At 36.9% G+C, this 27,402-nt stretch overlaps 2 protein-coding genes and 1 pseudogene across 2 annotated transcripts; all 3 read left to right on the plus strand.

The window, feature by feature from the left end:
* LOC110260845 lies at nt 10,719–13,777 on the plus strand (annotated as a pseudogene).
* LOC100524864 (olfactory receptor 6C2-like) lies at nt 14,012–15,162 on the plus strand. Its single transcript, XM_003355447.4, has one exon. It carries the CDS (start codon nt 14,024–14,026, stop codon nt 14,957–14,959), a length of 936 nt encoding a protein of 311 aa, XP_003355495.1. The 5' UTR covers nt 14,012–14,023; the 3' UTR covers nt 14,960–15,162.
* LOC110260846 (olfactory receptor 6C75-like) lies at nt 24,269–26,216 on the plus strand. Its single transcript, XM_021093114.1, has one exon. The coding sequence runs from the start codon at nt 25,317–25,319 to the stop codon at nt 26,214–26,216; it is 900 nt and encodes a 299-aa protein (XP_020948773.1). The 5' UTR covers nt 24,269–25,316.

The raw sequence follows: 27,402 nt of genomic DNA on the forward strand, positions 1-27,402 counted from the left end.
GAGAACTTGCTAATGTATAAGAATTGTGTTCATGGGAGTTCCCGTCGTGGCACAGTGGTTAAAGAGTCCGACTAGGAACCATGAGGTTGGCGGGTTCGATCCCTGCCCTTGCTCAGTGGGTTAATGATCCGGCGTTGCCGTGAGCTGTGGTGTAGGTCGCAGACGCGGCTCGGATCCTGCATTGCTGTGGCTCTGGCGTAGGCCAGTGGCTACAGATCCGATTCGACCCCTAGCCTGGGAACCTCCATATGCCACGGGAACGGCCCTAGAAATGGTAAAAAGACCAAAAAAAAAAAAGAATTGTGTTCATAAATATATCAGACATCCCTAAACTATATCTTTAAGCTTTTAATACTTTTTCTGCATAACAAGGAAGCTTCACTGGAACTATATTTGTTAATACTAAAATATAATAATACATTTCCCTGAAACAAAAGAATCATTTTGCATTTAAACCAGACTTAATAAAACTGCAAACAGAAGCAATGAGTTCATCTTAATACTTTAGATTTAGTAATCGTACTTATCGTCTCTTCCAACTCTGGCATTTGAGGGCTTTTTGATTCCAGGCCCCATTCTAAGTTATTCTGTTTTTGTCTTTAAACAATAAACTTCAGAGAAGGATGGTTTAGGGGAAATGGGCTTAATATTAAAGATGGAAGTAAATCTTGAAGTAATAATACTGTTTATGGCTTTATATATTCATCTTTATATCATGACGACAATGATTACAGCAGCTAATCACTAGAAACATACAACTTTTTATTATATGTAAAATAAATGTTAAAGTTATTTTATCTTCACTTCACAAGTCAGTAAATAAATCAAAGCTTAGCAGAGTTCCTGCCAATAAGAGGTAACTTCATGATGCAAATCCACTTATATCTTACTCCAAAGCTCCCCTTTTATTTAACAATATGTGATGCTGTAGTGATGTCCATTTTAATTGTAGAATGTCCTCAATGGGAGTTCCTGCTGTGACACCACGGGTTAAGGATCTAGCATTACCACAGTTGTGGTGTTGTTTGCAACTCTGGCTCAGATGTGATCCCTGGCCCAGCACATTTTATATGCCACAGGTGTGGCCAAAAAAAAAAAAAAAAAGTGTCCTCAATGGACACTTGAGGAAAATTACATATACTAAATAAAGGTATTGCTCCATGAAAACTGAAAAACTGTTAAATGATTTTTAAGAGAAAAATTACGTAAAATATAGCAGGCCCTCTTAATATAAACATTCCTAATTTATAAAGAAAACCACTCATTATATTAGAAAATAGTTTATATTTATATAATATTTACCAAAATAAAGCTTACACTTTAACACAGAACAAAGAAGAGCAGAAAGGTTTGAAGAAAAATGAAGGTCAAGAGCATATGCATACTCTCCATAAGAAGGTAGGGAGATTATATATGACGTGGTATATAGAACTGAATACGAGTATAATAAAAAGTGAAATTATATATGAACTGGTATATAGAACTGAATACATAGGTATAATAATTTTAGTGTTCCCAGGAAAGATCCAATGAAACCAAGGCAATGGGCTCAAAAGTGCCACTAGTCCTGACTAATGAGTTTGAATATATGCATGAATTTGTATTAAAAATTGGGCCACCTTGAGCCACACATATCCCTTCAATCAGGTCTCATTTAAATATTCTGCCTTAATTAGGCTCCTTTGATCAATACACAGGGTATAGAGGTTCTGAGGTCACTGGCTCGTTCCAATATTTTAACCAAATAAGATGAGCTTTCATTTATTCGAGACCATTAATTGTAATTTTCACACAATATTTTTATTCTAAGTGATTTTCCCAGATTTTCACATAACTCTGCAGAAATTCCTGCATTACATAATCTTTGTAACTGATACCTATCCCATGAGTGCAGGATCTGTTCTATTTCAGCAGAGTTAATTATTTAAAAATTCAATTACCAGATGACTAAATTTACACTGATCACTCTGGCTTGAGTTGAGCAATGAAATAGCCGAAACCTTCCTGAATGTACAGTGAATAAAAGAAGCAACACAACAGACTATGAGCAAAGGAGAAAGTAGCACTGTGGAACAGAAAACTCAACCACCCTAAATGGAAAAAAAAAAATAAGGGTGGATTCCTAAAGCTCATCTTGGTGTCTGGCCTCTGACGTTGCCTATCCTTCTCCCTCCCATAAGCAGCACATTAAATTGACCTACTGGACAGAAACAACTATATCCATAAAATAGATCAGCCACAAGGATTTACTGTAAAGCACAGGGAATTATATTCAATATCTTGTAATAAACTATAATGGAAAATAATCTGAAAAAATATACATGTATGTAACTGAATCACTTTCTGCACACCTGAAACTAACACAATATTGTAAATCAATGATATTCCAATTTTTTTATTTTTATTTTTTAATTGTTATTTCCCCAATACAATTTTTTTTCTACTCTACAGCATGGTGACCCAGTTACACATACATGTACACATTCTATTTTCGCACTTTATCATGCTCCATCATAAGTGACTAGACATAGTTCCCAGCACTACACAGCAGGATCTCATTGCTAATCCATTCCAAAGGCAATAGTCTGCATCTATTAACCCCAAGCTCCCTGACCACCCCACTCCCTTCCCCTCCCCCTTGACAAGCACAAGCCATTCTGCAAGTCCATGATTTTCTTTTCTGTGGAAAGGTTCATTTGTGCCTTTAAAGGGTTCATTTGTGCCAGATTTAAAAATCACCCTGAATTGACCTGATAAATAAGTCACAACCTGATTTCTCAAAATTCATGTCTGTTTGAAACAACTGCTATAATACATATATGTAATAAATTTATTTTCATAACTTCAAAAATATAGTGGCCAATTACAGAGTTCCATTGAGTCTCTCTATTGAAAAATTAAATTCTGTGAAAGAAAATATTTAGAGATAGAATAGTAACTGTCCCAAACTCTATAAATTGTCCTCACCTGCTCAACTAAGACATGGGCTAGAATAAGCTCTAGTCGTCAGTAGCTGAAGAGCTTGACTACGTCTTTCTTGGATGTTGGAGACCACTGAACGGCTGAACTCTGCAGAAAGCAAACTTGGTTTGTGCAAAAGCATGATAAGCCAAGGAATGCCTGTGATGGCAAAAGCCCGATAGAGTTCTAAAGTGCAAGGTCTCCTGTCAAAATAAAATAAGGGGCTTATATGTAACTATGTTGTTTTTTAGGCAGCTGCACTATATCCTAGATGTATACACCTGCGACTTTTTATTGCTGGTAGTCTCCCTAAATCTCACTAAGAGATAGCTTTGACATTTGCTATGCCTACTCTTGCTCACTAATCTAAACACATCACTTTCCCTAATAAAAGTCTTATGGGCTAAAGCCTAAGGCCTTTGTTCAGCGGAACAGAGTGCCTCCTGGTCCCCCATTTTTAAAAGGTAAAAGCATCTTGTGTGTTTTGTATGCCGCACCATCCCTCTTTCAGGATCTCCCATTGACCTGCAGCACAGGATGAAGCACTTGGACAATTCTACACATGTGCAAAATGCGGACTAATGCTCCCCCCAAAGATATCTAACTCCTGGACCTATGATTATTTACATGGAAAAGGGACTCGGTAGATGTGACAAAGCGGTGGGTCTTAAGTTTATCCTATACTATTTGAGTGGGCCCAGTTTAATCACAGGAATAAGAACCAAATTAGTCGTAGGAGATGTGACAGTGGAAACAAGAGGTTGCATTGACACAGTGAACAGACCAGGAGCCAAAGAATACATGCTGCCTCTAGAAACTGAAATAAGCCAAGAGTTTCCCTCCTAAAGCCTCCAAAAGGAATGCACCTGCACATATACAATGGAATGTTATTCAGCATCAGAAAGGAGGAAATCCTGCCTCTTTATGACAATGTGGATTGAACTTGAGGGCATTATGCTAAGTGAGATAAGTCAGACAGAGAAAGATAAATACAGTATGGCATCACTTACACGTGAAATCTAAAAAATAAAGTGAAACTCAGAAACAAAGGAGAAAAGTGGCTACCAAAATTTACTGGGTGGGAGAAATAGGGAAAGTTCGGTTTTAAAAAAAAGGACAAGTTTTCAGGTAAAAGATGAATGATGTTTGAGGATCTAAGGTACAATAAGGGGACTATAGTTGATAACACCGTAGTGTATAATTGAAGTTTTAAATAAAGTAGAATTTAAATGTTCTTACATATGTATTTATAGATATTACATAGATGATAGATAGATAACCAGACACCTATGTTCAATTAGTCTTTGACAAAGGAGGAAAGAATATAAAATGGGAAAAGGCAGTCTTTTAGCAAGTATTGCTGGGAAACCTAGACAGCTGCATGCAAATCAATGAAACTAGAACAGACCCTCACCCCAGGCATGAAAATAAACTCAAAATGGCTGAAAGACTTAAATATAAGACAAGACACCATCAAACTCCTGGAAGAGAACATAGGCAAAACATTCTCTGGCATCAACCTTACAAATGTGTTCTCAGGTCATTCTCCCAAAGCAACAGAAATTGAAGCAAAAATAAACCAGTGGGACCTAATCAAATGACAAGCTTTGCACAGCAAAGGAAACCAAAAAGAAAACAAAAAGACAACTTACAGAATGGAGAAAATAGTTTCAAATGATGCAGCTGACAAGGGCTTCATCTCTAAAATATACAAACAACTTATACAACTCAACAGCAAAAAAGCCAACAACCCAGTGGAAAAATGGGCAAAAGACATGAATAGACATTCCTCCAAGGAAGATATACAGATGGCCAACAAGCATATGAAAAAATGCTCAACATCCCTGATTATTAGAGAAATGCAAATCAAAACTACCATGAGATACCACCTCACTCCAGTCAGAATGGCCATCATGAATAAGTCCACAAATCACAAGTGCTGGAGGCAGTGTGGAGAAAAGGGAGCCCTCTTGCACTCTTGGTGGAAATGTAAGCTGGCACATTATGGACATTAGTATGGAGGGACCTTAGAAATATGTACATAGAACTTCCATATGACCCAGGAATCCCACTCTTGGGCTTCTATCTGGACAAAACTTTCCTTGAAAAAGACACATGCACCCGCATGTTTATTGCAGCACTATTCACAAGAGCCAAGACATGGAAATGACCCAAATGTCCATTGACAGATGATTGGATTAGGAAGGTATGGTGTAGATACACAATGAAATACTACTCAGCCATAAAAAAGAACAAGATAATGCCATTTGCAGCAACATGGATGGAACTAGAGACTCTCATATTAAGTGAAGTAAGTCAAAAGAGAAAGACAAATACCATATGATATCACTTATATCTGGAATCTAATATATGGCACAAATGAACCTGTCCACAGAAAAGAAAATCATGGACTTGGAGAATAGACTTGGGGTTGCCAAGGGGGAGGGAGTGGGATGGATGGGGTGCTTGGGGTTAATAGATGCAGACTATCGCCTCTGTAATGGATTAGCAATGAGAGTCTGCTGTGTAGCACTGGAAACTCTGTCTGATCATTTATGATGGAGCACGCTAATGTGAGAAAAAAGAATATACATGTATGTGTAACTGGGTCACCATGCTGTACAGTAAAAATTGATAGAACACTATAAACCAGCTATAATGAAAAAAAATAAAAATCATTAAAAAAAAAAAGAAGTTGCTTCCATGTTTTGGCTGTTATAAATAAGGCTGCAATGACCATGAGGGTACAGATACCTTTATGACTGGTGGTTTTGTTTCCTTCATAGAAATACCCTTAAGTGGAGTTCCCATTGTGGCTCAGTGGTTAACGAACCCGGATAGCATCCACAGAGATGCGGGTTCAATCCCTCAGTGGGTTAACGATTTGGTGTTGCCATGAGCTGTGGTGTAGGTCAAAGATGCCGCTCGGATCCTGAGTTGCTGTGGCTGTGGTAGAGGCCAGTGGCTACAGCTCCGATTGGACCCCTGGCCCGGAAACTTCCATATTCTGTGGGTATAGCCCTAAAAAGACAAAAAGAAAAAAAAAGAAATAACCTTAAGTGAAATTCCTGGATCATATTATAGTGATTTTTTTTTTTTTTTTTGACCATGCCTGTGGCATATAGAAGTTCCCGGCCTGGGATCAAACCCAAGTCACAGCAGTGTTAACACTGATTCCTTAAGCATTAGGCCACTGGGAAACTAGAGAAGGAAAATACTTGTCCTTTTCTTTTCTTCTCTTTTTTTTTTTTCCTTTCTTTTTTTTTCTTTTTTTTAGACATGGTTTTCTCAGCTTGCTGTGGGATCTCCATTCCTAGACCAGAGGTTAAACCCAGGCCCACATCAGCAAAAGCTCCAAGTCTTAAGCACTGGGCCACCCTAAATTCTTGAGAAATCTCCATACTCTGTTCCATAGTGGCTGCACAAATTCACATTCCTGCAAAAGCACAAGTGTTGCCTTTTCTCCTTATCCTCACCAGCATGTGTTACCTTTTGTCTTTTTGATGACAGCCACTCTAAAAGGCATAAGGTGATGTCTCATTGTGATTTTTAATCTGTATTTGCTGTTGATTAGTGATACTGAGCATCTTTTTAGGGTCCTGTGGGCCATCTGTATGTTTTCTTTTGAAAAATGTCTATTCAGATCCTCTGTCCATTTTCAGTTGGATTTGTGTAGAGATTTTGGGGTATGGAGTTTTCTGGATTCTTTATATATTTTGGCTATTCGCTCCTTATCAGTGAAATGACTGGCAAACATTTTCTCCCATTCAGTAGGCTGCCTTTTCCCTTTTGTTGATGGTTTCCTGTCCAAAGCCTTTTGGTTTGATGAGGTCCCACTTATTTATGTTTGCTTTTGTTGCCTTTGGTTTTGGTTTCAAATCCAAAAAAAATCACCACTATGGGTTATATCAAGGAGCTTATCACCAGTGTTTTCTTCTGAGAGCTTTACAGTTTCAGGTCTTATGTTCAAGTCTTTAATCCATTTGAGATAATTTTGTACAATGTGTAAAGTAGCGCTGGTCCAGTTTTATTCTATTGTGTGTGATTATCCAGTTTTCCCAACTCCATTTATTGAAGAGACTATCCTTTCCACATTGTATATAATTGGCTCCTTTGTCATAAATTGCTGGACCATAAATGCATGGAAAATTTAAAAGGACAAAAATTTACAGTAAATTGATTTTAAAACCTGATGGAACATTAAGATACTGTGCATAAATTAATAAGAATAAGTGATTCATATATAATTATATGTATATTAGATTATGGTTAGTGGCGTAACAACATTGATTTTTTGTTGTTTTTTGGAAAGGTTTTTATTTTTTCCATTATAGTTGATTTACAATGTTCTGTCAATTTAGAACACTGATTTATATATCCAGTTATACATATTCCATTGTTAATGTTTATTTTTTTATTGTAGCTGTAAATATATTGATACATTTGAAGAAAAATCTGTATGGGTTATATGATTGAACACATTCTTAAAAATTTCTTGTCTAATTAAAATTTCCCAAATACAATAAGTAATTTATATAACAAATCAGTAAATGAGAAACATAGTTTCTTTATGATTCTCCTATAGGGCATGTATCTTTCAATGTTATGGGACAGTAAGAAGGAGCTAAATTTGGGTTTTATAACCTGACTCTTCTGTTGTCCTACTGGCCTTTATCCATTTCACCTTCCTATCTCCAAAGACACTGTCTCCAAAGAAGCCATAGAAGCCACAGTTACCATTATTTTTTTACCACAATTTTATTACTCAAAAGATTCATTAGTGGCTTTGTTCTTTGTAGAAATCTTTTGTTAATTCTCTTGGTTGCATTTTTATCAAATAAAGCAACTGTCAATCTAGATAGAGTAAATGTGTTCACAGTCCTGAGAGGTCAGCATAACCACTTTCCTGAAACTAGAGGAAAAAGATTTCTGAAATGCCACAGCCCTCATCTAAGATTGTTAAATTTCTTTCTTTTTTTGAGGGAGGTTCTAATAAGGAATTCCATGTAACTGGTTGAAGATGGATACTTCTGAGAGGAATCTCTAAGAGGCATCTTTGATTTGTGGTGAATGCAACAGTGGATACATAAATGAAAGTAACCAGAAGTTCATATGAAAATCTTCACCTTGGAGTTCCCGTCGCGGCACAGTGGTTAACGAATCTGACTAGGAACCATGAGGATGTGGGTTCGATCCCTGCCCTTGCTCCGTGAGTTAAGGATCTGGCGTTGCCGTGAGCTGTTGTGTAGGTCATAGACGCGGCTCAGATCTGGTGTTGCTGTGGCGTGGGCTGGCAGCTTGATTAGACCTCTAGCTTGGGAATCTCCATATGCCATGGGAAGCAGCCCTAGGAAAAAGCAAAAAAGCAAAAAAAAAAAAAAAATATCTTCGTCTTCATCCCAACCATTTTCAATTTAGGAGTTGTAAGACTTCATGTGTTTAAACAACCAATAGAAACTATGACATTTGTAAGAGTAAGTGATATTTGTCATTTCAATTGTATTTGCTTTTGTGTGATAGAAGTTTTACTATGCTTTACCTATCTTTTAAAAAGTGGAAATGTGAGGGATCAACTTCTATATTCGGCCAAACATAGATTTTTTTTTTCATTTTTTTAGAATGTGGTACTTTTGGCAGATTTTATGCATAAGAATACTCTGGCATTTGAAAAATTAAAATTTGATAACTATCCAGAAACATATTAACCATATCATCAATGTTACATCAAAAAATGTCATATACTGTATTCCCATTGTGGCTCAGCAGATTAAGGACCCAACCAGTTTTCACGAGGATGCGGGTTCAATCCCTGGCCAATCAGTAGGTTAAGGACCCAGTGTTGCCACAAGCTGCAGCACAGTCAGATGTGGCTCAGATCCTGCATTGCTGTGGCTGTGATATAGGCCAGCAGCTGCAGCTCTGATTCCACCCCAAGCCTGAAAAATTCCATATGCTACAGGTGAGGCCCTAAAAAGAAAAAAAAAAAGGTATGTATTCATTTAATTGTGTAAGTATAAGTATATTCCTCATTTATCCGCAAGAAAGACGCATTGACTGAAACTATCCTTATTAGGTTCTCTTCATTTCAAACATAACTTTTGAAAGTAGAACAGACCAAAGTCGGTTACTCGCATTTCACCATATCCTATTCAAGGCTTTTTTCATTATACTTTGTGATACTTTAGGAGAAAAAGAAAACAGACTTTTTGGAGCATTGAGTAATAGCCAATGGCAGTGATACAGCTAATTTCATTCAGTAACACGATGCCTGTGCTGCCTGAGAGATTAGAAAGAGGGTTGGAGGAAGGTAGGAAATGAGCAGCAGAAACACTTCCCCTCCGTCTCAATTAGTTCTGATGTAGCTGTCGACGTTTTTCCACTTCTCTTAGAGTGTTCGGTCAGGCCACCCATGAACCTCATTCATTTCTTCTTACTTATGTCGGGTACTGTAACCCTGAGCCCTTAACTGGATTTGCCAGCTAAGGCAGTCAGAACTGAACAGGCCCTATATTGCCACAAAATAATACATTAGTTCACACGATAAAGTGAGTCCACATACAAATAAAAAATTGGGGTGTCCAGGGGAAATTTTGCAGAAATCATTTTTTAGGGAAATTTTAAACCCAAAGGAGTGATAGTAAAATAAAAAATTTGAGTTCCCACTAATGTACTTAATTGTCAATGCCTTAAAACAATCTGTGGGAAAGCTATTAACACACATTCCAAATCAAAAAGGTCCATGCTCTCTGAATTTAACATCTCACAGAGACTCGCTCAGTGGTTAAAAACTACATCAACACAATTTTACTGGAAGACACAAGAGAAGGCAGTTTTTCTTTTAAAAAAGCAGTGAAAGCAATTTAAAAAAAGAACAGATGATTACGTCCAAAAGCAAAAAAAAAAGGGGGGGGGTTTTGAATTAGAAGTTCAAACAGAATGGAAAAAAATTTCATGAGTGTCCAGAAAACCTGTGATACATAAATTCACTTAGAAACATTTACTGGACAGCTGACAATCTATCTGAGGCTGCGTTAGTGGTGCGATGAAAAAAGGTATGTATTTAATGATCCTCACAAATAAGTATTCCTTCTTAAATGTTAAAATGGTAGCAAACATTATTTTCTACAGAAACACAGCAACCGGAATTAGAGATAGCACAGACATCGGACTTGCAGGAAACGTTCCAGGGGCCTTAAAGACCAAACTGAAAACCGATGGAAGGATAGAAGTTGTTCAGGAGAGTTAAAGACAGAAAACGGATGTTCTGTGCAAAGTATTTACGAAAATATCTGTCCCATGGAATTGTAATCAACAAATGTAATCGATTAACTTTGTTGAAAGGAACATGTGAAGAGCAGAAGGAAGAGATAAGAGGATCATGAGTTTTATCTGTGACATAGTCCATGTGAAATGTTCCAAGAGACATGTCAGGTTGCATCTGAGAATAAAGAGTATTACAAAATAAAGGTACAGATTTAGAAACGACCACCTGAAAGCCGACATTTCAGAACATAGGCATTAATGAATATATGGAGGGAATATTAGTATGGAAAGAAGTGGAAAAAGGTGAAAGAATACCAACAGAACGATAAAAGGGTCAGGGAAATACACCAGCTGTAATATCTTTGAAGTTTATTTACCAGAGCACTTCATGAAAATATCAATGTATACTGTGCATAAGTACAAGTATATTGTGCATGAAAACATTCAATAGTCTACATCACGGTGAATTAGAAGTGATTAGTTAGAGAGAGAGAAACCTTAGTAGAAGGTGGTGCCAGATGCAGAGCTGAAGAAGTTGTGTGTGTGTGCGTATGTGTGTGTGTGTGTGTGTGTGTGTCTACATGCACGTATGATAGAGTTTAGAGATATTCAAGGGATGTGTATGCATAACAGAAAAAAAAATCTCTTTCATCATTGAGCTGGAACAGAGACTTCAAGTGTCTGCAGAGTGTGCACAGTGAATCCAAATGGTCTGACAGATCTTAATGCTTTCATAAGGAGCAAAGTGTCAAGCAAGTACATCAAACAGAATTCTTGAAAAGCCAAAAGATGTCCTTGCTTCTAGGATATAACAGACCCACTGGAGTCAAAAGTAGTCCTTTACAGAGAATGCATTTGAGTTACAAATATTTTTGAAATAACAGTAAATAAGCAAAAGATGACTATGATAGATTTCAGACTGTTAAAAGAATCCATAATGAAGTGTCTCAACGTCATATGCAGACTTAACAGAACTCAGCAGTCTGCAATGAGAAACAGCACAGTAACAGCATTCGTTCTGCTGGGACTGACAGATGACCCTCAACTGCAGGCTTTGATTTTTCTCTTTCTCTTTCTCACCTACCTGCTAAGCATAACTGGGAACCTGACTATCATCTCCCTCATCTTGCTGGATTCCCACCTTCAAACAGCCATGCACTATTTCCTACAAAATTTCTCCTTCTTGGACATCTCATTCACATCTGCTTGTATTCCCAGATACTTGTATAACATAGCAACAGGTGACAAGGTCATTACCTATAATGACTGTGCCAGCCAAGTATTTTTGACTCACCTCTTCGGTGTAACTAATTTTTTCCTCCTGGCCATCATGTCCTATGACCACTACGTGGCCATCTGCAAACCCCTGCATTATGGGACCATCATGAGTGGTACATTCTGCAGAAGACTGGTCTTTTGTTGTTGGGTAGCTGGTCTATCGATTATAATCCCCCGCTTAGCCTAGGCCTCAATTTGGAATTTTGTGATTCTAATACCTTTGATCATTTTATCTGAGATGCATCACCCCTCCTGAAAATCTCTTGTTCAAATACTTGGTACATGGAACAGACTGTTGTAATCTGTGCTGTGGTGACCCTCCTTATGACACTTATGTGTGTAATTCTGTCCTACACTAATATCATCAAGACCATTCTAAGAGTCCCCTCTGCCCAGCAAAAGAAAAAAGCCTTTTCCACCTGCTCTTCCCATAGGATGGTGGTTTCCATCACCTACGGAGCTGCATCTTCCTCTACATCAAACCTTCAGCCAAGGAATCAGTGGCCATTAACAAGGGGGTGACAGGGCTCACTACTTCCATTACTGCAGTGCTGAACCCCTTCATTTACACACTGAGGAACAAGCAAGTCAAAAAAGCCTTCCATAATTCAACCCAAAGAATCGTGATATTTTCCAAGAAATAAAAGAATGTGAAGTTAAATAAACACCTAATGAACTTACCAAATTTTGCCATCAGATTCATTTATTCAAAACACTCTCATTCATCCTGATCTAGTGACATCTTCCTCACAAACCTCTTTCAAGACTCTTCTGTAAACATGCATGTTCATAGCTTTTTAAAATTTCAATCCTGGCTTCACCTTCAAGCTAGGAATATCAAAAAATTGAAACACAACAAATAAATCAGAAGTAAATATCCAAATTAGAAATAACAAGAGAGAGGAGTAAGTTGATAATTTTTCACATTTTCCAGAGAAAGAAGAAGTAATGAATACCCTTGTTTCTCACAATCAAAAGCTTTCAAATGATTTATTCATTGATCCACTTAACAAATGCGTACTGAGCACTTTCTTTGGCCATTCGACATAATTCAACACTTTCTCATGATGAAAACGCTCCACAAACTACATACAGAGGAACCATACCTCAATAAAGTAAAGGCCATGTATGACAAGTCCACAGCTAACATCATCCTCAATGTTGAAAGCCTGAAACGTCTCCTCTAAGATCAGAAATAAAACAAGGACATGCACTCTCACCTTCCCCATTCAACATACTTCTGGAGGTCCTAGACAGAAACCTTAGGCAAGAAAAATAAAAGGCTTCAAATCAGCAGCAGAGGAGGAAAATGGTCTCTATGTGTACATGACATGCTATTACATACAGAAAACCCTTTAAACTCCAGTAAATTTTTTTAGAAATGATAAACAAACTCAGTAAATTTGCAGGATACAAAACCAATATACAAAGATCGGTTGTATTACTATCCAATAATAATGAAATATCTGAAAAAGAAATTGAGAAAACCACCCTATTTACAATGATACCAAAAACTTTAAATACTTAGCAATAAATTTAACCAAGGAGATGAAGATATGTACACTGAAAGCTATTAGACATTGTTGAAAGAAACTCAAGAAGGTACAAAGAAATGGAAAGATATGTCATGCTCACAGACAAGAATTCATATTTTTGAAATGTCCATATTACCACAAGCAATTGACCTTGTCAGCACAATCCCTAAAAAAGTTCCAGAGGAATGTTTCACTGAAATAGAACAAACAATCCTAAAATTTGTAAGCACCACAAAAATTATGAGTAGCCAAAGCACTCTTGAGAAAGAACAAAACAGGAGACATCACATTTTCATCTATATTACAAAGATATAGTAATCAAAATGATATGGCATTAGTATGAAAACAGACCCATAGGTCAATGGATTAGGACAGTCCAAAAATAAACCCACCCAGATATGGTTAATTAAATTTCACAAAAGATCCAAAAATATACATTGGGCAAAGAATTTGCTTCAGTAAAACTAGATTTCCAATTGCAAAAGAATTAAAATGGACCCCTTTCTTATACTATGGACAAAAATCAATTCAAAATGGACTAAAGACTTGAGAAGTTCCTTAGTGGCCTAGCAGTAAAGTTTCAGAATTGTTACTGCTGTGGTTGGGGTTCTATCCCTGGCCCAGGAACTTCTGCGTGAAGCAGGCACAGCCAAAACAACAAACAAAAACTAAAAGGATCAAAGACTTGAAAGCATAGTGGGTAAGCTCTAAGGCATTGGTCTTGGCAATGACTTTTTTAGATTTGACACCAAAAGCAAAAAGAAACAAGTGGCACTACATCAAACTGAAAAGCTTCTCTACAGCAAAGAAAATCACCAACAAAATTAAAAGACATCCTACCAAATGGAAGGAAATACTTATCAACCATGTATCTGATAGGGGTGAATATCATGGCTATCTAGCTTTTATACCAATTTATTCAAATAAAATATCAAAAGAAATATCTTTAAATTTTATAAGGAAGGAATAAAGTTCAGTAGTCTGTGATGAAAAACCACACAATCACAACCTTCATCCTGTTGGGACTGACCGATAACCCTCAGCTTCAGATTCCGATTTTTATGTTTCTGTTTCTCACTTACATGTTGAGTATAACTGGGAATCTGACCATCATATCCCTCACTTTAGTGGGCTCCCACCTTAAAACACCCATGTACTATTTCCTACAAAATTTTGCCTTATTAGAAATTTCATTTACAACTGCTTGTATCCCTAGATATTTGTACAACATAACAACAGGTGACAGGTCAATTACATACAATATTTGTGTTATTCAAGTGTTTTTTACTGATGTCTTTGGAGTAACCGAGTTTTTTCTCCTGGCCGCCATGTCCTATGACCGCTACGTGGCCATCTGCAAACCCCTGCATTACATGAGCATCATGAACAGCAGAGTCTGCAGGAGGCTTGTCCTCTGCTGTTGGATCTCTGGCTTGTTGATCATACTGCCACCACTGACTCTGTTCCTAGATTTGAAATTCTGTGACTCAAATGTCATTGATTATTTTTTCTGTGATGCATCTCCTATTTTGAAGATTTCATGCTCAGATACTTGGCTAATAGAGCAGCTGGTTATTGTCTGTGCTGTGCTGACCTTCATTCTGACCCTGGTGTGTGTTGTTCTGTCCTACCTTTACATCCTCAAAACTATTCTAAGATTCCCCTCTGCCCAGCAAAGGAAAAGGGCCTTTTCTACCTGTTCTTCTCACATGATTGTGGTTTCCATCACCTATGGCAGCTGCATTTTCATCTACATCAAGCCTTCAGCAAAGGAATCCGTGGCTATTAATAAGGCTGTGACATTGCTCATGACCTCCATCGCCCCCATGCTGAACCCTTTCATCTACACTCTGAGAAACAAACAAGTGAGACGAGCCCTCAGTGATTCCTTCAAAAAACTTGCACTAATCGCCAAGAAGTAAGAGAATGTTCTTCAGAAATAAAACATCAAGCCAAACGTAAGCCATTATGCACCAAATCTGTCTCAAGCATTTATTGTATCCAGAATGAACATCCTCTACCACATGAGTTCACCTCCTTAATCCCCCTGCAAATAAACCTCTTGCAGGGTTAGATCCCAATCAAAAGATCTGATAGGGAGTTCCCATCTTGGCGCAGCAGAAACAAATCTGACTAGGAACCATGAGGTTGCAGCTTTGATCCCTGGCCCCACTTGGAGGGTTAAGGATCCGGTGTTGCTATGAGTTGTGGTGTAGGCTCTGGCGAAGGCTGGCAGCAACAGCTCCAATTAGACCTCTAGCCTGGGAACCTCCATGTGCCACAGGTGTGGCCCTAAAAAGACAAAAGACAAAAAAAAAAATCTGATAATAATTTTACACTAAAAATCACTCTGATTTTATTCTAATCTAGCAAACAAAATTGAAGTGAAGAAAAAATTTTAAATGCAAAGCAAACAAGGATATAAAAGCTTATTATATTTTCTTAAACTTGCAAAAATGCTTGAAAGTGTTCTTCCAATCTTCCAATGTAAATGTTGCTAAAATTTTTAATTGATTAAATTGAAATTTATTGAGTGCTTTGTTCTTGGCAGGTCATGATCCAGACTTCTTTTCAATTGCTAATACCCCTGAACATATTTAGCTCACTAATAATCCTATATCACTAATTTAAAAAAAAATTGGCAAGAAGAATGTGATTCTATTTAAAAAATAAAGAAAATTAAATAAGTACATATCCAAATAAATGTCATTTTAAATGACAGCAGAATTTGATATGTAAGATCCTGCAATTTATTCATAAATAAATGAAAACACACACACATATAAAGTGTTGAAATTTAAAAATTAAGATTCACAATTTGTACAGGATAAATAATATCAAATAATTTAAGGAGAAAATCTGTTCTAAATGGATGTGAAATTATAAGTACAGTGTTAAAATGTTAATTGCAATTGAGAAATTAAAGAAGCTATTAAGATTGTCAAAATGTTCAATTTCTAAAATAAAATATGAATAATAAAACTCAAAACATAACCAAATTCAGCAATAAATTTCCATGTAAACAATTTTTTTTAAATCGTGGAAAACAGAATTCCCATTGTGGCTCAGTGGAAATGAATCTGACTAGTAACCATGAGAATGCAAATTCGATTCCCAGCCTCACTTGGTGGGTTAAGTATCTGGCATTGCCATGAGCTGAGGTGTAGTTTGCAGATGCAGCTTGGATCCCACAGTGCTGTGGCTGTGGTGTAGGCTGGCAGCTGTAGCTCTGATTCAACCCCTAGCCTGGGAACTTCCATATGCCATGGGTGTGGCCCTAAAAAGACAAAAAAAAAAAAAATCAAGAAAAACTAACCAGTATTATAAATGGAATTCTAAGATAATTGAAAAGGAAATCTGAATAAAAAGTTATAATTAAAGTAATGGGTAATTTCTTCATGAAATAAATGGCTTATGGATTAGAAGTCTGCAAAATGCCTATCAGTCTTTCTCAAAAGAGCTCATAAAACTGCTAAATAATTTATCATACTAAGTTCTCTCCAGTCTTTCTGGAATGCAGGCCTTATGGCCATCATTGGACTTTTCCTTGGTATCACCAGGATTTTACATTTGCTATTGCCTCTATTTAAAAAAAAAAAAAATCTGGAGTTCCCGTCGTGGCGCAGTGGTTAACCAATCCGACTAGGAACCATGAGGTTGCGGGTTCGGTCCCTGCCCTTGCTCAGTGGGTTAACGATCCGGCGTTGCCGTGAGCTGTGGTGTAGGTTGCAGACGCGGCTCGGATCCTGCGTTGCTGTGGCTCTGGTGTAGGCTGGTGGCTACAGCTCCGATTCGACCCCTAGCCTGGGAACCTCCATATGCCACGGGAGCGGCCCAAGAAATACAACAACAACAAAAAAGACAAAAAAAAAAAAAAAATCCTCTTCCCCTCATTCTTCCATTATACTTCTACTTTTCATTTAGGTACCAATTTACATTTCTTCTTCCCAACTCCACCATCCCCCACTACCACCACACAAACTTACGAAACAAGGCTGAAGTATTGCTATGTCCAGCCTACTGTACTGACCTAAGCTTTCACTTTTACAGCACCAATTTCATTAAAAATTTTTATATTATGTATCTAAAATCTTTCATAAATACAAAAACTTCATATATGTCAGTGTATATAAAAGCAATAAATAAATTATACTGAATGCATTACCTTCAAATACATTAAATGAAAAAGTCTCACAATGCCTGAAAAAAAAGAATTATTTATTAAAGAAAAATGCCAATATCTTACATGAAAAAACAATTATAAAAGAATCAAATGGGTGGGGTTCCAGATTAAAATGGAAGACTAGGAAGATCCTGTGCTCCCCTTCTCCCATGGACACATCAAAACTACAGCTACACATAGAATAATTACTCCTGAGAATGACCTTAAAAATAGCAGAACAGATTTTCTGCCACTAAAGGTATGAAGAAAAAGCCACATCAAGACAAGTGGGAGGAGAAGAAATTCAGTCCAGTCAGAATCCACACCCCTGGTGTGGTGACCCACAATTAGGAAGGATCTAACAATTGCTGAAGTTCTCACTAAGAAGAAAGGGGTCTGGAGCTCACCCTAATGAGTTATCCAGCTCTGAAGATGTATCAGGAAGATGAACTCCATAATATCTGGCTTTGAAAACCAGCAGGGCTTATGTTCAGGAGAGCCAGAGGGTGGTGAAAAACCAAGACTCTGCTCTCAAAGATCTCTTACACAAACTCACTCACTCAAAGTCCCAGTGCAGAGGCAGCAGCTTGAAAAGAACCTGAATCATATGAGGAAATTCATTGACAAAATTTGGGGCACCTGGAAGAGGGGCAGGGATCTGGTGGAAATATCTCCAGGATAGAAGTGCAGACAGGCACCATCATTTTATTCTCCACCTTGCTGGACCAACACTGGCGAGGGTCGTTTCTATTATTCTCCATCAATCTATCACCCAGTGCCCTTCCCTGGCAATATCTGAAGTACTGCCTCCCCCAGTCTCCCCTGGAAAGGGGTTCCAACTCTGTGCTACCCAGGTCGCCACCCTGACCAGTGCCAGTGCCCCTTTAAAGAGGTTCTGGCTCTGGAGGATCAGCCCTGTAAAACAAGGGTGTCTGTAAAAATCACAGCTCAGCCTCAAAGACAGCCAACCTGAGGTCTAACCCCACTCATCAGCATAGCCACAGAAATTGAACCCCACTGCAATATGAGGGCATACACAGCCCCCATGAGGAATACCCCTGGAGCACTTGAATAGTGACCAGGAGGATTGTATCACTGGGCATCACAGGCCATCTTCTACTTAATGTCACCCATTCAAGATGAGGAGATATAGCTGATATATCTAAATCATAGAAACAAACACAGATACTTAGGTAAAATAAAGAGACAAAGGACTACTTTCCAAATGAAGGAACAAGACAAAACTCCCAGGAATAAGATTAAAATAAAATGAAAATATGTAATTTGCCAAATAAAGAGTTCAAAGTAATAGTCATCAAGTAATAGTCATGAAGATGGTCACTGAACTTGAGAGAAAAATGAACTCACTCATGAGAATCTCAACAAACGGAAAATATAAAAAAGGACTGACCAGAACTAAAGAATATAATAAAAGAAATTTTGAAAAATACACTAGAGGGAATCAATAGCAGATTAGAAGATACAGAAGAACAGATTAGTGATCTTGAAGACAGGGTAGTAGAACAACAAAAGGAAAAAAAAAACATTTTAAATAGGGATAGATTAAGGGATGTCTAGGACATCAAACTTACTAACATTCTCTTGTCAGGGAAATAGACGGATAAGAGAGAAAGGGACAGGAAAACTATCTGAAGAAATAACGGCTGAAAATTTCCCTAAGCTTGCAAAGGAAACGGACATCCAAGTCCAGGAAGCACAGAGAACCACAAAGACACCCACACTGGGTCATTACAATTGAATTATACATTGTAACTAAAAGATCAAAAGTGAAAGATGGAGAATCTTAAAAGCAGCAAGGAAAAAATAACATTTACAATAGAACCCATATAAGACTACAAGCTGATTCTGCAACAGAAACTGCAGGGGCTAGGTGGGACTGGCACAATATATTCAAAGTACTGAATGGGAAAAACTTACAGCCAAGAATAACCTAGTAAAGTTATCATTCACAATTGAAGGAGAGATAGAGTTCCCCAGAAAAGCAAAATCTAAAGGAATTTAATACCATTAATCAGCCTTACAAGAAATGCTAAAGGAACTTCTTTAAACAGAAAAGAAAAAGCCATAACTAGAAACAAGAAAATTAGTAGATTAAAAAAATCTCACTGGTAAAGGCAGAGTAATGGTAATAAACCACCTATAAAGCCAGTATGAATGTAAAAAGACAAAAGTGGTAAGATAATTTATAACCAGAAAATTAGGTAAGTGAAACATGAAATGAAAAGATGTAAAATATGGTGTCAAAAAATTAATTGTGGGGGAGAGTAAAAATGTGGTGCTCTAAAATGTGCTCAAACTCAAGCGACCATCAACTTCAAATAGACAGCTATATAAATAAGTCGTTACATATGGACCTCGCAGTAACCACAAACCAAAAATACATATAACAAACAGAAAAAAATAAAGAGAAACTAATATAAACATAACACTAAGAAAAGTTGTCAAGTTACAAGAGAAGAGAACAAAAGAAGAAAAAGATCAGAGAACTAGAAAAATAACCGCAAAACAACAAAAATGCATTAAGTACATATTAACAATTACTTTAAATGAAAATGGAATAAATACTTCGATCAGAAGACACAGAGTGTTTGAATGGATGAAAAAACAACACATATATTCACAACTCACAAGAGACTGACTTCAGAGTTGTATCACATTGATTGATTTCCAGATATTGAAACTTTTCTTGCATCTATAGGATAAATCTCACTTGGTCATGATATATGATACTTTTAATATATTGTTGAATTTGGTTTGCTAGTATTATAACTGATTTTTATATATTAGCATATATTAATTTTTTATCCAGCAATTGAATTTGCTTATTAGTTCTAACAGGTTTCTAGGGGAGTATTTTGCATTTGCTGCAAATAAAATCAAGTAACATGCAGAGATGATTTACTTGTTTCTTTCCTATTAAATGTCTTTTCTTTCTTTCTCTTGTCTAATTGCTTTGACTAGGACATACCATATTATTTTGAATAGAAGTGACAAAAATAAATATCTTTGTCTTGTTTCCGATCTTAGAGAAAAACTTTCCATTTTTCACCATTGAGGATGATGTTAGCTTCGGGTTTCACATATATTGCCTTTATTATGTGAAGTACCTTTTTCTGCAGCCAGTTTGTTGACTAATTTTAATCATGAAGTAGATTGAATTTGTCAAAGGCAAAAATAGAAATAGGAATTAGGTGCATGACGGATGTGTTAGCTAATGCTAAGGTTATAATCATTTTGCAATGTATAAACCTATCAAATCAACATGTGATTAACTTAGACTTACACAATTTTATATGCCAATTATATCTCAATAAAGCTGGAAAAAATAAAACCTGAAAAAGAGCAAAGCAACTCACTACCACCTCCTGCCACCCTCCTCCCCTCCCCTTGGACATCAAAATTTGTTCAGAAAAAGACAGATTAGAGAATTCTTCATTTTAATTTTCTAAATGTTGATGTTTCAAAGACAACTTCTCACTGATTTTGGGGGTTTTGTTTTGTTTTGTCTTTTTGCCTTTTTCTAGGGCCACACCAGCAGCATATGGAGGTTCCCAGGCTAAGGGTCTAATCGGACGGAGCTGTAGCCTCCGGCCTACACCAGAGCCACAGCAACTGGGGATCCGAGCCATGTCTGCCACCTACACCACAGCTCACGGCAACGCTGGATCTTTAACCACTGAGCAGGGCCAGGGATCGAACCTGCAACCTCACAGTTCCTATTCGGATTCATTAACCACTGAGCCAAGATGGGAACTCCTTCTCACTCTTTTTTATGGCTGAGTGATATTACATTGTACATGTATACCACATATTCTTTATTCATCTGTTGAGAGACGCTTTGGTGGCTTCTGGGTCTTGGCTATTGTAAATAATGCTGCTATGAACATTGGGGTACACGTATCTTTTCAAATTAATGTTTTCATTTTCTTCAAATAAATACCCAAAAGTGGAATTGCTAGATCATATAAGAGTTCCATTTTTAGTTTTTTGAGGAACCTCCATGCTGTTTTCCATAATGGATACACCAATTCACATTCCCAGCAACCCAGCAACAGTGTACTAGGGTTCCCTGTTCTCCATATCCTCACCAAGGTTTACTTGTGGTCTTTTGGATAACAGCTCTTCCTATAGGTGTGAGGTGATATCTCATTGTGGAAAGATCTGGATGATATGGTATTATCCTTAGTGAAATAAGTCAGAGAAAGACAATACTGTATATTATCACTTCTATGTGAAATCTATAAAATGGAACAGATGTATCAACAATACCTATGACACCTGTGAATATAACAAAAGAGAAACAGACTTACAGATATAGAAAGCAAACAAGTGGATATCAGTGGTGAGAGGGAAGGGGGGAGAGGCAGGATAGGCATAGGCAGCCCTTGCCATCCTGCCTTAAGGTACGTTAGTGGGATTATGCTGCATTTCTTTTCCACTTCAGGGGGTTTCTATTTCTTTCAAATATGGCAAGTCCATGGTTGGAACATAATAGTTTTAACATTCTCGGGAGAAATACCTGAAAGTTATTAATGACTGACTGTCCTTTCTTAAGCCATTGGAAGTGCCCTATACTCCTTTATACTCCTTGATATAATTTTCATATCATCACTTAGCCTTTATTTTCTTTCAGTAATGTTTCTTTTGGGTTTTAAGTACCAGTCTCCCTGGGTTGGGTCTTATATACTGAGGTAACTGATCCCCAAATTAATTAGCAAGGAGAAGGCCACAACTCATGATAAAATTACTAACTTTTCAAAAATCTCAACAAGGATTTTTCTGAAGGAAAAGTTCTGTCCAATGTGGCAAATTTAATGGAATTTTATATCCTTAATCTGAAATATTAATCACTGAAGAATACAATGAATGAGTTTTGTTTTGTTTTTCGTCTTTTTGCCTTTTCTAGGGCTGCTCCGGCAGCACATGGAGGTTCCCAGGCAAGGGGTCCAATCGGAGCTGTAGCCACCGGCCTATGCCAGAGCCACAGCTAAGTGGGATCCAAGCCATGTCTGCAACCCACACCACAGCTCACAGCAATGCCGGATCCTTAACCCACTGAGCAAGGCCAGGGAACGAACCCGCAACCCCATGGTTCCTAGTCAGATTCGTCAACCACCGCGCCACGACGGGAACTCCCAATGAATGAGATCCTGACCCACACTTTGCTCTTGTTCACTGTCTTGCAGATTTTTAACAGCCGCAATTCTCTGTAGGTATACTGACCCTTCACATTCTATTACAAGATGCTATACAACAAGTCAGTTTTATTGCATATAATTCTTGCCTTCTGTTCACAAACCTCAAAGGAAAGTTTTCTTCAGTGTTGTTTTGCTTCTTTTCCCTTCTCAATGAATCCTTGAGTATGTAACTAAATAAGCAATAAAAGAAAGCTCCCCTTCTAGAATGTGAAATTAACTATGAAATATCTACCTACTTGGAGGATATGATAAGACTCTGTCAGGTAGCCCTGAATTTTTTTCTACTTCATTTCCAAATGTAAAGAATATAAGAATATATTGTACCAACAATACCTATGACACCATTTGGACATAGTCACAGTTAACACTAGATAATTTATCTTATGTGGGATAGAACCAAATAAAGTAGTTTCTACTGCCCAAGTCTAGGATGTCGGCCTAAGTTCAAATGTACATACAAGAGTGAGTGGGAGGTGAAAGTTTTACAGAAGCACAGAGTACACTCCACATTTTTGCCTTGAGTTGCAATTTGAAAGTCATTTTTCTTTCAATTTCTTGATGACATATTGTCTAGATTGAGTGCACTTGAAATTCATTGCTAGCATTTTTTTTTCTCCCTTTCACATCCTAGAAGAAAATACAGGAACTAAGGTAAGTGCTTTGGAGTTTGGATCTTTTATTTTTAATTGTAAATTAAGGTAATTTTGTGGAAATCAAAGGCAGATATTTATAAGTAGCTTGATTTTTTTCTTTCTGGTTTATTGTTTTACATCTTTTTGTATAAAAATATAAAATGCATAAAGGGTACCTATGCATGAAATACATCTAAATCTCTTCATTGCTTTTTCTGATTGATTGTTTAAATTTAATAGAGAATGGATAAGTTGAAAAAAAGAAGACTAATAAAATCTCTCAAAAGAGAAAACTTCACTCTATGGCCATAATTTTGTCACATTTTAGTTTTCAATTTCTTTTTGCCTGATTATAGCTAAAGAGATATTTTCCATTCATTAATAAATAAATAGAAATTATCAAGATGCTGATTACACAAGAATAGATGTGAGAAAGAATTCACTATTTTCTTTTAGTAGCCAATTAACACAAAGCAGCTTTAGACACATATGATACCATTAATTATTCTAAATCATTTCTGACTTGATTCTGGAAATCACAGGGATATTCAGATAAACCCTCTGGACTAAGTCAAATTTTTTTTAATCAAACTAGGAGAAAACTATTAAAGTATTAATGTATAAATGTTCCAAGTAGGCATAAATTTTGACATGGGACCTGAGAAAAGGAAATAAACCAAAATGGTAAAAACATTTTAGGTACGTGAAAATTTCAAAGGACAACTGAAGAAATTGGGAAAAAGGGTCCTCACCAGCAATTCACAATTTCATAGATAAAAATAGTTCTAAAAAACAAAGATGCATTTTTTTTAACTTATTTGTGGTTTGGTTTTTTTCCTGTCATAGGAATTACGTTAATGGTAGATTCCATGTGGAAAAAGTCAAACTCAAACACAATCTGACTAACAAAACATCTTGAAAAAGAAGGAGGAGCTCTCGTCGTGGCTCAGAGGCTAACAAATCTGACTAGGAACCATGGGGCTGCAGGTTCGATCCCTGGCCTTGCTCGGTGGGTTAAGGATCTGGTGTTGCTGTGAGCTGTGGTGTAGGTCGCAGACTCGGCTTGGATCCCTCATTGCTGTGGCTGTGGCATAGGCCAGCAGCTGCAGCTCTGATTAGACCCCTAGCCTGGGAACCTCCATATGCCTCGGGAGCAGCCCTAGAAAAGGAAAAAAAATAAAAGAAAGAAAGAAAAAGAAGGAAATGTCTTGATACACGTCTTATAAAAAATGCAATTGATTTCTAAAACATGTTTGGGAATTGAAAACTGCTATTGAAAATGTAGTTGCAAGAGTTCGTATGTTTCCAAATGGATAGCAGGATTTCTTTTTATTTATATTTATGCTCTAAAGTTTTTGTTTCTAAAAGCTGTCAATTATCACAATTGTATTCCTGAAAGTAAGACCTTGCTAAAGAGATACCTTCCTTAATTTTGCAGAGAATTTTAGCTTCATGTCAAGATTAGAAAAATTATCTATGAATTCTCTCAGATGCTGTGGCTCTGTTTTACGAATTTTAGGTCCAGTTTGCAATTTCCTGATTTGGCACCCAATTGAGATGGATTTTGAATTATGTTCTTATTGTTGCCATTCCTGAAGCAGTAATATATCTTGTAGTGAGTTTTAAACATATTGTGTATCATTTGCCCACTTAAAAAGAAAAAAAAACTTATATGTGTCCTCCTCACACATAATTTCCATAGAATTTAAGGGAGTTCCCAAACATTCTGAAATCTATCCATGTACTCAAGGCTAAGATCTTGTAGTGGGTATTTGTAGAATAAAGTTTAAAAAGAGCAAAGGTGTAGAACAAAAAAGGCTTTGCATTCAATTTCTTGCTAAATTACTAATGCAGCACTTCTCCACTTTGCTATGAATTTGTAAAGTTTGTAGAAATAGAAATTTCCTACATCTCACCCAAGGTATTCGAATGGATTAGATTGGTTGTGTCATGGGTATTTATCTTTAAAGATTCACCAACTTTCTGACAGAATTCTGGCGTTTAGATATATATCCCAAATTCTTTCATCTGAACCTCAATTTTCTTCTCCAAAAGGTGGGGATGGTAATACTCCTTTCAAAGAGTTGTTGGAAATATTAATAAGAAAATTGTGTGCATCTCCAAACAGTTTCTAGCACATTGTCAGTGATCAATGAATGTTAGCTTCTCTCTTGTCTTTTTCATTCTTTCTGATTGATTCTAATCACTAATACTGACCATTATTTTTTTTTAACTCTTTTTGTCTAACTTTGACCATAAGTGAGAAATGAGGAATCATTCAGTGCAGACAGAGTTCGTCCTTTTGGGTCTAACTGATGACCCTGTGTGGCAGATTGTAATTTTTCTCTCTCTGTCTGTTACCTACATGTTGAGTGTGACTGGAAACTTAACCATCATTATTCTCACTCTGCTGGATTCCCACCTTAAGACACCAATGTACTTCTTCCTACGCAATTTCTCCTTTTTAGAAATCTCCTTCACAACCTCTTGTATTCCAAGGTTCCTGAAGAGCCTTGTGACAAAGGATCGGACTATTTCCTACATGAGTTGTATGGCTCAGTTATTTTTCTATTTCTTTTTGGGAGTAACTGAATTTTACCTTCTGGCCGCCATGTCCTATGACCGTTATGCAGCTATATGTAAACCTCTACATTATACCACTATTATGAGCAACAAAGTTTGCTACCAACTTGTACTCAGCTCCTGGGCAACTGGATTCCTGCTCATCTTTCCTCCAATGATCTTGGCCCTCAAGTTGGAATTCTGTGATTCAAATGTCATTGATCATTTTATTTGTGACTCTCCTCCCATCCTACAGATCTCTTGTTCAGATACACATTTCCTAGAGCTCATGTCTTTTCTCCTGGCTGTGGTGACACTGATGGTCACATTGACATTAGTGATTCTCTCCTATGGCTCTATCATCAAGACAATTCTCAAATCCCCTTCTGCTCAGCAGAGGACCAAAGCCTTTTCTACCTGTTCTTCCCACATGATTGTAGTTTCCATTTCTTATGGAAGCTGCATCTTCATGTACATAAAACCATCAGCAAATGGCAGAGTGACTCTAAGCAAAGGAGTAGCTGTGCTCCATACCTCAGTTGCCCCCTTTATTGAATCCCTTCATTTATACCCTAAGGAACCAGCAAGTGAAACAGGCCTTTAAGGACATGGTCCAAAAATTTCTGTTTGGTTCAAACAAATGAGAAAATTCTAAAAAGTATGAAGGAAAAAAAATGAATTAAATGTCCTTTTGCTCTTGGTTTAGTTTATCTTATTCTGTACATATTTTAGATTATATTAGCATAATATAATCCTGCATAAAATTATACAATAAATAAATCTATATTAATTTTATATAATCAAAAATTTGTATGAAACCAATGTTTTTGATAAGGTTCTGTATAAGCTCGTGTGTTAGATACTTTTTTAAAGTGCTTTAATAAGTAGATTGCCAAATCTAGACTCTGAACGTAATTTTCCAAACGTTTCTACTGGACAGAATCAGCCTCAGTTCCATACCTGTAGTCCAAGCAGGAAGATGTACTCAGAACTAAATGCATAGCACCTGAAATGATGACCTGTTTTTGAAAAATCTTTTGGAACAGCATTTGTTTTGCAATAGCTTTCATGTTATGTACAGACAGAAACAGGACAAAAAAGAAAATTTTTCCGGTTTTCTTCCAACCAACTTATAGACCACAACAAGAGCAAAAATCAAACAAATTTTATGAAGCTTCGCTAAACAAATAGTTAGATATCTTTTAGAACTTGGCATGTAGGAGCTCCTGTCGTGGCACAGCAGTAGTTAGCGTGACTAGCATCCATGAGGACACGGGTTCGATCCCTGGCCCCACTCAGTGGGTTAAGGATCCACCATTGCCATGTTGCTGTGGCTGCAGTGGAGGCCAGCAGCTGCAGATCCAATTCGAACCCTAGCCTGGGAAAGTCCATATGTCATGAGTGCAGCCCTAAAAAGCAAGGAAAAAAAAAAAGAACTTGTCACGTAAATAGAATGTTTGTATCTGGAATCATATTTTTAGAACAAAAAATGACTATTTGGAAGAAACCATGAAATCAATTATTTAGTAAAATTAATAGTTCAATCATATTAGATATAACATTATGCTCTGAGAATTTCACGGTTCATATTTTTTAATGTGTGAGCAGATTGTACAAATTATAAAGTAAGTTGAAGACATACTTTATAATAATTTATTTTACAAAATACTTTATTCAGTGAGATAATAAATTTCAATCCTTGTTTATGTGATGAATAAGAAAAAATAGTAATCATGGGGAGTTTCTGTCGTGGGGCAGTGGTGAACGAATCCAACTAGGAAGCATGAGGT

This window comes from Sus scrofa, chromosome 5 (assembly GCF_000003025.6).
Source record: "Sus scrofa isolate TJ Tabasco breed Duroc chromosome 5, Sscrofa11.1, whole genome shotgun sequence".
NCBI classification, from domain to species: Eukaryota; Metazoa; Chordata; class Mammalia; order Artiodactyla; family Suidae; genus Sus; species Sus scrofa.